This window comes from Rhyacophila brunnea, unplaced genomic scaffold (assembly GCF_057557595.1).
Source record: "Rhyacophila brunnea isolate RB1 unplaced genomic scaffold, BYU_Rbru_1.0 scaffold_21, whole genome shotgun sequence".
In the NCBI taxonomy this organism is placed as follows: domain Eukaryota; kingdom Metazoa; phylum Arthropoda; class Insecta; order Trichoptera; family Rhyacophilidae; genus Rhyacophila; species Rhyacophila brunnea.
This window is the reverse complement of record NW_028232871.1, coordinates 7,284,259-7,301,022: the sequence shown is the minus strand read 5'-3', so window position 1 is coordinate 7,301,022 and position 16,764 is coordinate 7,284,259. Positions and strand designations below refer to the sequence as shown.

At 36.5% G+C, this 16,764-nt stretch overlaps 1 protein-coding gene across 1 annotated transcript in view; it reads left to right on the top strand.

The window, feature by feature from the left end:
• The first annotated feature begins 3,013 nt into the window (after positions 1-3,013).
• LOC147070655 (uncharacterized) overlaps positions 3,014-16,764 on the top strand; it is a 34,545-nt gene continuing 20,794 nt past the window's right edge. Inside the window, exon 1 of the mRNA XM_085949226.1 lies at positions 3,014-4,397. Coding sequence (XP_085805352.1) covers positions 3,014-4,397 — 1,384 coding nt within the window. The remainder of the gene's footprint in view (positions 4,398-16,764) is intronic.

Sequence of the window (16,764 nt, the reverse complement as noted above, 5' to 3'; positions counted from 1 at the left end):
TAACCTGTTTTTACAACAGGAATTATATTTTTTGACGATATTTTTAATAAAGTAATCTTCAAAATTGATTTAAAATTAAACAGATTTTTTTTCAAATTAATATTATTAAGCTTGATAACATTATAAAATAAATTCCTACACAAGTATTCCGAAAATGCCGTCCCGTACGACAGTGGCTTAACGTTTTATGGGCAATTTTTCATAATGAAAATCTGTGAGTGCAAAGCTTCATGCAAAATCACTTCGCAAACTCGCTCTCACCCCCAAAACCCTCCCCCCTCAAGCGGCGTACCTGAGCGTTCCATAAAAATAACTGGAAAATTCGAGGAGGCTTTTTAATTTCATAATCCACCCCTTATTTTTCCTTTATGTCCCAGCGTCTACGGGAAAGGATTTCAAAGAGTGTTTATACCGAAAAATGATAATTTCGTTAAAATATTTTGTCCCTGCTCATATTTTAAGCAACATAAATTTCTATTTATGAAATATTAAAATATTTTTAATGAAAATTATGACAATATATTGGATTATTAGGTTATTTAGGACACCTGGGCTAAGTCAAAGTTAGATTAACTGACCGGTTATAAAACCACTGGAATGTTTTTGGTACGAATACTAAGCCAAAGCAATGAATGCGTTTACTCATGTATTAGAAGCGCGATGTATTGGATGTCACAAATCGTTATTAGCTTTTTAGCCGTGTGTTCATTTGACTAAATTGGAATAAATGGACGCATGTTGGATTTTTATGACAAATTATATTTCGTTCGGCACGCGTCATTTGCACAATCCGCGCATCGCTTAGCCACGATCTTTTTAGACCATGCCTCAACTGAAGTATAGCCGTAATAAAAAATCTGGCCCAGTATTTAAAATACATTTTGTGGTTACAGCTAATTGAATTAGTACATAATTTGAGTAGACTTTTTCTAAATATTTAATTATGAATAATGCATCAATCATAACGTTAACAAAAACGTGTTTATTATTCTGCAATAAAGATATAATATAACGTAACATTATTGTCCTTAATGATTATTATTATACTCGTATATAATTTTAAAATACGTCTGAGAAATATTATATTATAATATCCACTAGAAAAAATCTTTTAAAAAAAAATACGATTTTGGGATTTGCACACATGTGCCTTAACCGCTACGCCACGTATGTCCTATCTAATTATGCTTAAATTAACTAGCGGTTCTTACAATTTTATTCTCAGCGTGAGTTATCATTCGTTGAAAAATAAATAATTACAAGATAAAAAGAACTTTTTATATACCACATCTTTAATTTTTCTGTTGAATCATATTATAAACTTGACAATTCTATGTATTAATAATTTAGGACAAATAAGGCAATTGTCAACAAACTTTTTTTTGCTATTTTGCAACAAACAAACAAATATTGAATACTGAAATGGCATTTTGATTTCCATAGTAACGCACGTATATATTATTAATTTAGTTGCTAGGTCCACCCCCATAGCAACTAATAATAGTGGAATGGATTACGGATTTCTTCCGAAATAACTTTTCATACAAAACAGAATTAACTGAAAATGAATTCAATTCTACTTAAAGATGGCTAAAAGTATTAAAAGAATGCATTGGCATCGTGTTCTGATATATTCTAAAAGTTTCAAATGTCTAGCTAGTTGGGAAGTTAGTTAAAAATCGATTGCAAAATTTGTACTGGATAAACAATCACCCGACAAACAAGAATACGAGCTAAGAAAAACGTGGTAAAATAGTTTATTACATAATAATTATTATTATGCTTCGACATAAGGTTGATATTCGGTTACCTACGGCAATGGTTGGTATAAATATTTTTTAAAGCACTATGATAACAGTACTTTGATGATGTATTGACTGAATACTCATTTGTGTAGAAAAAGCCTTTCACAAACAATGAGAGAAGAAAGCCGCTTCAAACAAAACCGATCTGTATTCAAAGCAGAAATTCGCAAATTTTATTACTAAATAACCGACGACTTTCCAAAGGAATTATTATGCAAAGCAAACCACGAGAATCTAAGACGATTCGCAAACATTGACAGATGAGAGGTTTAAATAAAAAAACACAGCTTTATTTAAAAATAATATATAAGTATTACTAGTGTGGCACCAGAGATGGCAATACCGGCGACAGGCGGAAAATAGGAGAAGGAAACCATAGCAACCAAAAAACAATAGAAAATAACACAAAGGAAAAACACTGCCATTGTTTGCCAGATATTTTATTACTTAATTACATAATCGATAAATAAAACTATTAATTTAAACTACCAAATATTAGTAGGAGGCATCCATTAACATTCTTGTTAAATTTGTCTTCTTCCTGTCTCACACCCTCTCAAACGTTTACGTGTATGTTCTGTTTTACAATCTTTATTTTGGTATTTCAGACTCAAATATTTTTTTGTGGGCTGCTGAATCAGTTATCAGTAGAAGCTTTGTAGAGTCTCTTGACTCTGCCGAGTAGCACGTCAACACTGAACTCGTTAATTTATCAAGCATCTGATGGTTCTCCATTGTCCAATGTTAAATGTTGCCCATGGTTATAGTAGGTTATGACATTATATCCTTATTATAATTACCACGGGGACTACTTACTACGGGAAGGAAAACCCCTACAGAAAACCAGGGCATGTTCACGGGCCCTAAGGTGGCAGCCCCACCAGTGAACTCGGGTGCTGTGGGATGATCACCTGCACACCCTAAAACAACAGATTAATCCAAGCACAGGGAAGCCTCGGACCCCCGTTTCCATCTTGACGACCTCGCCTGAATTCGGTAAACGATTTTGTTTTGGAACCTACAATATCCGTACTCTAAATGTCCCTGGAAAGGCCGAGCATCTAACAGTAATACTTTCTCAATACAAGTTAGATGTTCTCGGGATCAGTGAGTGTCGACTCACTGGCATTGGCGAGAAGTTTATTCGTGGGTTTCGTCTATTGTACTCCGGACACGCCACATTGCGACGTAGTGGAATCGGATTGCTGATGTCCAAGGAAGCTTGCAAGTGCCTCACCAGCTGGGAACCTATCTCCGAACGTCTACTCCGCGCTACTTTCAAGACCAAGTCGGGCTCCATCACTTTTCTGCAGTGCTATGCTCCCACAGAGGCTGCTAGCGATGCAGATAAGGATACATTCTACGAAAGTTTGGCGGAAGCCGCTGGAAATATCCCCAGCTGTGATCATGCAGTTATCCTTGGTGATCTTAATGCCAAAGTAGGATCTGACCCCTCGCGTGGACCCTTTGTGCTGGGAAAACATGGCCTTGGCCAAATGAACGATAATGGTTCCCGTCTGGTAGATTTTGCCTCAATGAATGGTCTTGTGATTGGTGGTAGTCTTTTCCCTCATAAGACCATCCACAAATATACATGGACATCGCCAGACGGTAATACAAGAAACCAGATCGACCACATTTTGGTCAAAGCGAAATACCGGCATGAACTGCTAGACGTGCGGACATATAGAGGTGCAGACATCCACAGTGACCACGAACTCTTGGTCGGGAAATCCCGTATAGACCTCAAACGAGTCCCAAAACCCAAAAGGACGGTCAGACTCGATGTGGAAAAACTGAAAAGTACCCGTGTGCGTGCAACCTATGAGCTGGAGCTGCAGAAGCGCTTATATGATGCTAGAACTCTCACGTCTTCCATCGACTCGGATCCCTTGGAAGGAAAATGGATATTATTCCGGGATGCTATAATGAGCTCCGCAACTACTGCATTAGGAGAGCGGCATACGCACAGACCGGACTGGATGTCACCTCATACATGGGAGATGATTGAGAAGAGGAAGCTCCTGAAAGAATTGCGAGACAATGGTACATACGACCCACAGCGCAGCGCGGAATACCAGACAATGGACCGCGTGGTAAAGCGTTCTGCCCGCCGCGATAAGCGCCGACGCCTGGATGACCTCATTCGGGATGCGGAATCTGCTGCCTGCAAGAATAATCCAAGTGCTCTCTTCCGCATCACCAGAGCAATTTGCGGTAAGAAACGTCCAGCGGTCACTGCATTACGCAACTCTGACGGAGTGACAGTCACCGAACCTGCAAAGGTCCAGGAGCTATGGCGCCAACATTTCAGTGATGTCCTGAATCGCCCACCTCCATTGCATCCCTTCGATATTCCGTCGGAGATCACCGCCCTCGGAATCACTACTGCATCGGGATTCTGCGAAGATCCTCCGACAACTGCTGAAGTTAAAGAGGCTGTCAAAAGACTGAAGCGCAGGAAAGCTCCTGGAGATGATGGCATCCATGCAGAATTTCTGCTCTGCGGACTGAGCGCTGTATTGCCGTCCTTGTGTGACCTTCTGCACGAGGTGTGGGAAAGGGAGCAGTGCCCCAAAGCCTGGAGGGATGGTACCGTTGTTACTCTGCACAAAAAGGGTAACCCACAAGACTGTAATAATTACAGAGGAATCACTCTCCTCAGCGTTCCCGGGAAGGTGTTGGCGCAGATTCTCCTGTACAGGATTAGAAGTCCCATGCTGGACGTTTTGCGTGCGCAGCAGAGTGGATTTGTCCCGGGGAAGTCCTGCTCAGAGCATATTTCAACTCTCCGAAGCCTTCTGCAACAGTACCAAGAGATGAATATACCTGTCGCCTGCGACTTCGTGGACTATGAAAAGGCATTTGACAGTCCTCATCGTGAATCTCTGTGGCAAATTCTGCTAGGATATGGTGTCCCACGGAAACTGGTCGCCGTGATAAGTGCTCTCTACACCAATACAGAGTGTCGCGTGAGAGCAACCGGAACATCCTCTGACCTCTTTGAAATCACGTCAGGAGTCAAGCAAGGATGTGTACTTGCGCCCTTTCTTTTTATCATCATGATGGATTTCATAATGCGTAAGACGGTTTGCCCCGACAGTGGGATACGCCTACATCATGATGACACAAGCGATCTATGCGAAGAAAGACTGTGCGACTTGGAGTATGCAGACGACGCAGTCGTGTTTGACTCGACGATCGAGAGGTTGGAGGTGACCGTGAACAGGCTAGCCGCGAACTCGATGCGTGTGGGTCTTCATCTGAATGCCGCTAAGACCAAATCCATGTGCAGTGCTGCTTGCATCGACGCCGACACTCCTCTGCGGGTTTCTGGTCTGCCCGTCGAGCTGGTGTCCAGATTCAAGTGCTTGGGTGCCACGGTTGCCGATGATGGTGGTATTTCTAGTGAGCTTGGAATCCGCATGGGTGTGGCGGGCTCTGCGTTCAACCAACTTGGAGTCGCATGGAGGTCAAGGCTGTATTCTGTGAGGACCAAATGTCGTTTGTTTAACGCGTGCGTGCTACCTGTGCTCCTGTATGGCTGTGAGACATGGCATCTTACTAAGCTTCAAGAGTCACGGCTTTTGAGCTTTGAGAATCGATGTCTCCGCAGAATCTTAGGGGTACATTGGTACGACCGCGTTACAAATATCCGAGTTCGTGAGCAGACACAACAGCCTTCGGTGATTGAAGTTATCACAAAGAGACGATTCACGTGGCTGGGACATGTATTCCGGATGCCGCCAAAGAGTGCGGCACTTCGTACCCTTGTGGCACAGCCTCAAGGGTTCCGTCGCCGTGGCCGGCCCTCCCTCACCCTGCAGCGATGCTACAAAAGCGACCTACGTGCTGCAGGTCTGACATGGCGGGAGGCACAGGAGTTGGCGATGGACCGAGGGAAGTGGCGCCAACTTGTGCTTGCCCTATGCCCCAATGTTGGGACGTGACAGGGTGAAAGAAGAAGAAGATAATTACCCTTAATTGAACGAATGTCACAAACATGTTTACACGCTCTACAATTCCATACGGGCAAGGCCGGTTATAGAAAATATGCGTGTATACACGCTGTACTTTACACTAATTATACTAGGCCCGGTAAATTATTGTTTTAAATAATTTAATATACTGTACACATTCTGACATCTCTTAAAATTATGGTAAAATACTTGACCAAAATACAATTATTAGTCTTTATAATATACTGTTAATATGTATTTCCAAATTTCCGTATTTAAACTTCTAGATAATATGCTTTTACGCCACTGGAAGCATCTATCAAATAATGAGAGTGTAATTGTTTTCTTTCACGACCCGATTAAAATAAAGATTTCTCCGATTTTTTAAATTTGAATTGGTGGTTACACGTGTAGGTTTAATATATCTTCTACCTGTATCGCAACCCTCTTATAATATTGGCATATCATGAAGATTCTATTTCATATTATTAGAGTTCGCTAAAAACCTCAAATGGAAATTGGTAGTAACATAACTCGAAGAAGGGACAATCTCTGGACGAATCTAGTCATCCAAAAGTATCCAAGAGGTATAAAACGTCCGCAAAGTAGACCTAGAGGCAGCTGGATCGATGAAATGTACGTGGCAACGCAACGCACCCGATAGAAGTGGAATCAGTTTAGAGAGGCATTCATTAAACAGTGGATAGATTCATGCCGTTGATAACGGATGAAGGACGGTATAAGATGGGCCAATAAGACAAGATAACTTATATAGCTACGATCAAGCGCTGAAAAACTGCATACTACGGCCATATTTTTCTCAAGAAATATGATTTACTCCAACTCATAATGCAAGGATAGGTAAAAAATAGCAGAAGGGCAAGTTGAAAGAGGTACACAGCCTCCATTAAGGATATGAGCTGATGACTAGTCCAGAATACGGAGACATATTGGAATTTGGAGACCATCCTTCGGTAGAAGGTGGCACAAAAATAATAAGATAATGATTTGTATATTTTTATTGGGTGCCTTTTTCTAAACAGATTTTAAATAATAAATATTTGCTATCTACCTTCATGTCACTAATTCTTAAATATTTATATTGGAGAAGAACATGTGAACTATTTTCTAGATGGGGTTGAACTCGTTACCCATTACTTCAGAAGCCAAAATTCTGCTACTTGTTCACTATTAATTTTTGCCTAATAATCATGTATTCATGCTATACATTTTGAGTGTAATTAGCTGTAAGATTGAGAAAATTAATTCATTTATAAAACTTTTGATAGGATCATTACTATTTTTTATATAAGAATTAGTGGAATTTTCAAATAAAACAAGACACTGGTACGTTATGTCATTTGTCACCTTTTATTGTCTCAGCTAAAATTACACTTTGCGACTCGCGTTTTCCCTAACGAGCCACTACGAACATTCACGGAAATACGCGAACGTTTTCGGAACTGCTAGGGAGCAAACGCCGATTGAGGCTCCTCCAAAATGGCGTCCGAAAATTGGTTCATCCCTTAATGACAGAGCCTATCCTTGCGGCCCACCCACCTTTTGCAATTCGATGCAAGCGTGATAAAAGGGGCTTAAACACTCATTTCGGGATCATAAGTCTTTATAAGGGTGTTAGGATAACATTTTTTAAATTACTTTGTTAACAGACACTTATTGTGTAAAAGTTTGAAGTGTTTAAGTATGCTGTTAAAATTGTGTGACAGGAAAAACTTATCTTTTAATCCGTTTGATCTAGCTTTTTGAAATTGAATGATAATATTGTCTGTTTATTAATACACTTAGCTGGTAGATACTGAGGAATAAGTTCACACAGTCCATGTCATAGGTTTTGTTAGGAATTATTATTTTTAGATTCGATGTCCCACTCGGGGTCACCACTGTAGTGTTCGATGTGTGGATTCACACTTCGGGAGTCGTCGATGTGTCGTAGGTAATGGTGTTGAGGATGATGATAAAGAAGTCGAAGATGTATGCAGGAGAGAATTTTATTAGGCGTAACGGTTGGTACAATAGTATGATGTCACAATACTAAATTTATGATAGGTACGGATCCGAGGTCCGCATCTCGGTACAATCAGATGATGGGCGAAACGATATAGAGACTGCGATGGTAACAGACTGGAAACGTATATTCGAGTGACCTTTTGATAAATCAGTATTCGTAATTTATACAGTCAAAAGTAATACATAAACATTATATTCCAGTACATAATTATATTGAACGAGTCAGCGGTTTAAATACGAGTAGCTATGAATTTTATTTATTATTACAGTCATAATAAATTATGATACTATGGGAATGGATATTAAACTAATTTTCTATTGTGATACCGTATTTAATATCGCCAATCAATTTGCTGAAACAGGTAAACAGTAAAGTTTTTTACCGGTATATGAGTCGCTGGGAATTTATTATTGCTGTCAAATAATTTGATACATTAAAAATAGATATTTGATTAATAATATACTGACAGCTACATTATAATTACTAAATAGTAAATTAATCACTTTTAGTAAGTTTGAAAGATATGTCTTTATTGAAGGTAATTTTTATTTAACTACGTACCTGACAGAAAATACAGGATAGAAAATGTAGAAAAATTTCGTAAATATGACTAGCGTATTTTTAATTAAAACGAACGTTTGATCTGAGCTAAAGATTTTATTTATTTATTTGAAAGATTTTAAATAAAAATAACCTTACACTGTTAAATATCACTACCCGAAAGCAACAGTGATACAAAGTGAAATAAGTTGATTTTCAGATAAGTATGCGAATCCATTCTTGAAAGCTATACCTACATCATGACTAACCGAGATTTAAAAAAAATGTAATACCCTATTTAAATTTGCATTTGTTAAAATTGTCCTGTAACTTCAAAGTAATAGTGGGATAATCAAGATATTCCAGTACTAATAATGGTATACCTACAAAAAATCCTACCATTATCATCTATTAATTATAAACCGCAGAAAAAAACAAAATAAACATAAGTATAGTTAACAATTTCATTTGTTTGACATAAACAATATTAAAGTTCAATGAAATCATCTCGAAACTAGTTATTTTTTACTTATCCCACTGTTGATTTCAGGTAGTGATATTTAGTATTGAGTAAAAATTACTGCGTAAGTAACTAAAAGCTACTATACTTTATCAGACTTAATTATTAAACTATTAAGAATTAAAAACAATTGATATTTATTATTATTTTGTATCATTTTACTCATTTTTAACTACACAAGAACTGAAAACAAATAATTACAAGATAAAAAGAACTTTTTATATACAACGTTTTTAAATTTTCTGTTGAATCATAATATAAACTTGACTTGACTAACTTAAACGATCAAACAAATTTGTACTTGATAGAAATACTGAATAATGAAATGTCATTTCATATTGATTTCCATAGTAACGCATGTATACATTATTTAATAATTTAGTTGCTAGGACCCCCTACTAACCAATTATGTTATTGAAATAACTTTTCATACAAAACAAAATTAACTAAAAATGAATTCAATTCTACTTAAAGATGGCTAAAAGTATTCAAAAAATGCATTGGCATCGTGTTCTGATATATTCTAAAAGTTTCAAATGTCTAGCTAGTCAGGAAGTTAGTTAAAAATCGATTGCATGATTTGTACCGGACAAACTTAACAACCACCGGACAAATAAGAATATGACCTAAGAAAAACGTTGTAAAATAATCATAATTGGTTGCGCTTTTCATAGTGGACTGTAATTGGTTTTGATGTGATGATTGTGATGGAGGGTCTGGATGCTGGGAAATTTATGTCATGATGCCAGGTACTGACCTTTTATACTGTAGATGATCTTTCTCTATGGTCTGGTTGCACTATTTTTGTTTGTTGAGTCACCCGATGCGAGGTACTTGATGTTTAGAAATAGTATGGGTTGTACGTGTTTATGAGCGGTAATTGAGTCGTAACTATGTTATGTATGGTTTTGCGACAATACTGAGGATTTTAAGTAGGAGGGAAATATAGGAATGAGGGCCACCATAATTGGCCCAACCAATAAGATATATATTTTTTTAAATTTTACACTTATTATCTACGAATATCTAAATTCTAAACAGTGATCAGGATTTCATAACAATAATGTATTAAATGGCTTGGTACATTTAGTTACTGGCAATAAACTGTTCAGTTGATGTTTATTCTATTAGCGCCCGTCGCATTGCGCACCTTTTTGCTACGAGCCAAATCCCTTGCCAGACCGTCCCGCGAAATCCTTAATGGGTAACCCGATACACGCCTCGTAATCCCTAGCCTGTTTTGTCTCATATTTCATGTTCGCCTGTTACTCGTTATGCTGCAAGAACGTTGCTCGTCGCACCGCATAGATAGCAAAATCGTGTTACATTTTCGCAATACATACATACGTGTAAGAACTCGATCTTCTTTTACGCTCTAACGGTATGCCACCCTGATACTTTTGTAAAAAAAATAATCACAGAAAATAATGTTTTTTGTAAGAAAATATTAAATAATATAATAACGAGATTGCTCGCAGAACTAAACTGGCATGGAGGAATATTTTATTATAGTTTTCCTTTCTTTTCTTTTTAATGCTATAGTAGGCCATACGATCCAATGATAGTGGTACATTTTTAATAAAAATTATGACAAGATATAGGATTATTAGGTTATTTAAGACACCAGCGTATCTATTCTATACACAAAAATGCTTTCGGCCGCTGTCTAGGGCAGGGGTCGGCAAACCACGGCTCGCGAGCTACATGCGGCTCTTTGCCAAATTCCCAATTCACATTTTTTCTAAAAAAGGTATGATTGTTGTCGTTTTAAATCCGCCAATTTTAAAAGTCGATAAATTAAATTTTTCTCCATTTCATATTGACACGAGCACTTTTGAAAAAGATTTTTTTGTGGATTTAACAAGCAAAGAGTTATGTAGCTCCAAATATGTAGGTCTTGCCACCAAAATTGAGAATTTGGAGAGAGAAAAATACAATTTAATTTCACAACTCAGAGGAGCGCTCTAAAAGATCTACAGAATAAGGTAGATACTGCGATTTTTAATACATGGTATAGCTTTCCGAACTCATATTCGAGTCTACATGTATGTGAAAAATCATTTTCAAACATGAATAATATAAATAGCATTTAGATAAGCCAAATAACCGATGAGAATTTGGAGTCGCGCCTAAAATTGAAAACTACAAAGTTACATACCAAACATACAGACACTCTTCAAAGAAATGCAAGGACGGTCATTGTTCACATTAGTTTTAAGGAATGCGTGAAAATTTTATATAACTCATTTTCTGTAAAAAATATATTTATAATTTCAACAATAAAAAACTTATATTTGCGTTAGTTTTTTTTCGCAAAATCTTCTTCACTTGATAAATAAACAATAACATTCACTGAAATAAATCATATTTATAAAAAATATATGTATGGCTCTCGAAAAAAAATTTAACCGTTGTGATACTCATATTTGGCTCTTTTGGTCCAAGAGTTTGCCGACCCCTGGTCTAGGGTATGAAAGTATCCAAGTATCAGCACTTATTGTAACACTACAACAATCAGTTAGTTGTACTTAGTGCTATGTTTTAAGAGCACCTCTCTTGGCTGTGATAAATTTTAGAGTGAGATAGACAGTTTTGCCAGTTCAGACGGCTAACTTATTGTAATTGTTAATATTTTGATACTTTCCTACCCTAGTTAGCTGCTGATTAGGCTGAAAGCAGTCTTGTGTATAGAATATATGCACTGGGCTAAGTCAACGTTAGATTGACTGATCGGTAATAAAACCAGCGAAATGTTTTTGGCACGAATACTAAGCCAAATCAATGATTGCGTTTACTAATAATTTATTTAAAGCTCGATGGATTGAATGTCACAAATAATTATTAGCTTTTTAGCCATGTGTATACTCTTTAATGAACATAGATATATAAATAAATATAATATATGTCACCATTACACATATATTATATATACATATATATATTTTAATACTACTGAAGGCCAAGAGGCTGAATACAACAAATAGTAGTGTATTTAGTAATAGAAGAGAAACAATCACAATAATTACCCAGGCTTTGAGAAAATCATATAAATATATTGTGAACTCACCGAGAATCGAATTCAAGACCCCTGGATGAAAGACGAGTGCTTTACGCTCTGAGCTACGAGGGCCGATGAAACTTAAATTCTTTATCTCAAATATAAATCATTGAATACGATAATTATTATAGACTGCTTTAATTGTTCAACTAGGGAAACATGTACAGCAAAAATGCCAGAATAAAGGCGCATTTTTTGGTTGAAGAATTTGTCAGTGGTTCGACCTGAGGAATTAATATTCAGAGGTGTAATGCGGTAGAAAAGAGATTAACAAATAAACCGTTGGTTAGGTTAGGTTAGGTTACGTAAGGTTAAGAAAAATAAGTTTTTTTAGACTTACATAATTGACAACTACTGGTATTGTATTTATTTATTATTTTGTTTTGATGAAGACAATATAACTTGAAACTTTATTGATTGTTGTGACTATTTGGAAATAAACTGTGGATTTTTATAATACTTTAATAACAAGAGATTTTAAATTGCTTAAAAATGTGAAGTAGAATTTATATATGACAATATATAGGTAAATACTAGTGGAAAAGTTTTAATTTAATTTTTATAATCGGAACTACTATTAATACTATCGATATAAACGATATAATTAATAATATATATATATATATAATATGTTGAAGTCTAAATATGTTTGTTTGCTTTCCTTTTCTTACTTAGCTTCAACTGACGTATATAATACATAATAATATAAAATATACAATGTTTGTTTATTCAAATTATCTTTCCTGCCAATTCTTATTTTGAATTTTCGCGACAGATAAATTTGGCATATTTTAGATTCGATTTTAATTTCTTTTGTTTGACTTGGCTATAAGAATTATTTACATTTTGATAGGTTCTATGCCGAGATACAGGTATTTAAATATGAATGAATATAAACATATTATATATATTTTTTGTTGAACAAGATAAATGCATATTGATCAATGAAGTGACCTCGTGCATAGCTGGATATTTCAACTTAATATAATATTAATAAAAAAAACTTTCACAATTATTTAAGTACAATAAAAATATCTTTAAAAAAACAAGAATTCGGCCTGTATAACATTTTTGCATAATATAATATTAATAAAGCATATTTATTAAGAATTCAATAAGGAAAATAAATCCAATTTAATACAAGTATTGTCTAATATTTATACATCTTCTTCTTCTTTCACCCTGTCACAACCCAGCATTGGGGCATAGGGCAAGCACAAATCTGCGCCACTTATCTTGGTCCATCGCCAACTCTCGCGTCTCCCGAAATGCCAGACCTGTAGCGCGTAGATCGATTTTGCAGCACCGTTTCTGGGTGAGGGAGGGCCGGCTTCAGTCTGTGCCACAAGGGTACGAAGTTTCGCACTCTCTAGCAGCATCCGGAATACATGTCCTAGCCACGTAAAGCTGACCCACAAGACTGTAATAATTACAGATGTATCACTCTCCTCAGCGCTTAAGGAAGGTGTTGGCGCAGACTCTCCTGTACAGGATTAGAAGTCCCACGCTGGAGGTTTTTCGTATGCAGCAGAGTGAGTTTGTTCTGGGGAAGTCCTGCTCGGAGCATATTTCAACTCTCCAATGCCTCCTGCAGCAGAAGAATAAAGAGATGAAAATACCTCTTGCCTATTGCTTCGTGGACTATAAAAAAGCATTTGACAGCCCTCATAGTAAATCTTTATAGAAAATTCTGCTGGGCTTTTTATACATACCAACGTATTACAAAATCAAAGTTATAAAAATAAGTTCACTCTAATAAATTTCTTTATAATACTATAGAAATTTATATTCTCATTTAAAGAATATTTTTCTGATAAATTTCGTAAGAAAAATTATACCTCTACATATGTGTGTGTAATTTCAAAGAAAACAATGAATATAATATATAAATTTCAACTAGGCAACTAATAGTTTTTCTTTGAATATAGATAAAGTGCATTGTCATTATATGGTTCAAGAAACCCCTATTTTAGGGAAATGACTAGTAAGAGAATTTTATAGCATTAAGATGATCCGTCGAAAATAAATATGAAACATATTAGGGATACAAAATACACATTCTGAATATATACCAGTGTATCGATATTCTTTACATTGAAAATCTCACCCCTAAATCTATGCTGGGGCTAAGGAAAATATCCTGTATTTTGGGAAATTTTGTTGCCAAAGATTATAGGGTGAATAAAAATATATTTTCGTGGGTATTTTTTAACATAATTTTTTAATTAATAATTAAAAATACTTATAACTTATAAGTTATCTGTCGTGGTTTTTGGATTAATATTAAGGCCTTGTCTACATGACGCGTGTCTCGCCGCGATTCGCCACGAGTACGTGTGGATACCTCAATGAGGTCACCTGTATCTTGACCGCGCGCGTTAGGTGACTAGTCGCAAGTGTATGTGGACGACTCAATGAAGTCACATGTATCTGGAATGCGCGCGAGTCAAAACGCCAAAGCCTAAAATAAATAAAGCGGCTATCGTCATAATTAGGTACGACACACGTGGTTTAATTGGTAAAGCACATGACTGAAATTCAGTGGATGTCATGCGTCGTATCATTTTTTTCTTGAATCTATATTATTTTATCTTACATGGTGGTTGCGTCATTTATATTTTCATTCATCCTTACTTCTCACCTCCCACTTCAAATCCCAGTAATATTGTCACACGACCAAGTGACCGGCAGTCACGGATCATGATAGACCGTGATGTAAATAACATTTAGTTACTTCAAAACCGCCGAGCGCGTATGCTTGCTAAAGCTGTCGAGCTATATTTGTTACGATATGAACGAGGCCATGTTAGATACAGAGTGATTCAAGAATTAGCTGAATACAAGTGGTGTGCGTGTTAGCCTGTTGCCTACCGCTAAACCAAAGTTTATTAATTAATTCAATTATTATACAGACTTATTCAGAAGTTGTTCGTGGGCCACCGCCAGGGTTAGCTTGATATAGTGTGATCGTCGTCCCAACTATACTTCTGAATATCTGCCAAGCCACGATACCGGCTCTCATCATTCACATAACCAATCATCATCATTCATCAAGCTCACATATTATCATCCATCAATGGTGTACCGTCAAGTGCAGCGCACCGGGTAACCCAAACAAACAATACCACGCAAGTGACAGTGCAACCAGTCCACAAAGCCATCATCAACATTAAAAAAGGTCAGTGTCTGGCATCTTGTTAAAATCCCTCTCCCCCTAGATTCGGAATTCACCATCACCTTCAAAATTATACAGTCCACTGCAAATAGCGCTACCACATGAAGACATGCTTTCCTAAATTCGTTCAACTCTACATAGAGTAATAATATGATAGTGAAAGTAAAAAGAGGAACCGTATCGCATTCGGCTCGAGCACACATCGGAAATGTATACAATATCATAGGGTAGATAGAGTTTCGTGTTTTGCTCGTTTTTACGTGGTGGCGGTTTATTTAAGTTAGTGTGTATTTCCCATGCTTTATTCACTGCCAACATAAAGATGTGACAGAACGCCATTAATCATAACTGCCTTCCCCCGTTCCCTTCCTCGCGTAGCCTTACCTCTCACCCCCGCCGTCCGAGCACTACGCCGCATGCAAATCTAATAGCCCCAAAACCGCCGAGCGACCCCTAAAAATTGTCAAATATGTAAAACTGGACGGCATAATAATATTATATAGAGGAATTTATTCATTTTATTTTGATGTATAGATTATGCAGGAGTATGTCATTTTTCTAATAATACGAATTATTGTATGTAATGTATTTGAAATTCAATTATTTAAAGAAAGGAGAACATCAATTTTATTACATTTATTAATTATCCTGGACAAAATCATGTGGTAAGAAACGTTTAAAATATAGACATAGAGGTCACTAAATCCACGAAAAAGTTTATTTCTGCATAAGTACGTTCTGAATTAGCTTGTGTATCCAGAAGTGATATAGGCTAGTTATATTGATAATAATAATAATATTATCTTATTAGGTATGGAAGTATGGACGCTAAACCAAGAGATGTCACAGAGACTTGAAGCTTTCGAGATGTGGCTATATAAACGCATCCTCAAAATTCCATGGACTGACCGGGTGACAAATGTTGAAGTTTTCAATCGAATGGGGAAGGACCGAGAAGTTCTATCTAGTATCAAAACCAGGAAACTACAGTACCTCGGCCACATTATGAGAGGACAAAAATACAGCATTCCCCAACTTGTCATTCAAGGAAAGATCAATGAGAAGCGTGGCAGAGGACGGCGCCGCATTTCGTCGCTTAAGAACCTCTGTGATTGGTACGAGTGCAGCTCCACTGAACTTTTCAGTTGTTGTTGGGTAGCAGACGACAAAGATAAGATCGCCTTGATGGTGGCCGACCTCCGCTAGGGGATGGCACAATAAGAAGAAGATTAATAGTCCCTAATCAATTTTGTTAAGTAAGTAGTCATTGAATTTATTATGTTTACGTTAATATATATGAAAATCAATGTATTAAATTTTCGTATCATAATATTATTTTTAGTAGGTATCAAAAATAGCGACTATAACAAAATTTTTGTTCAGTCAACCAATTGAGCATATGACCCATTATATTTATTTAGAAACATGGGGCAACAAGAAATGGGACCAGTCCCAGGAAATAATAGCTAAGATTTAGATCGCAAAGAGTACCTTTCACAAATGATATGCCTCCTTAACAATAAAAACCTTTACATGGATCTGAGACTGCGTGTGGTTTCGCTGTTATGATCTCTAAATTCTTTTCCATGGTATTAAAAAATGGTTGAGAATTTCAAAATGTGGCTATATATAATATGTATCCTTAAAATTTCTTGGACTAACCGGCTGATAAATTTTG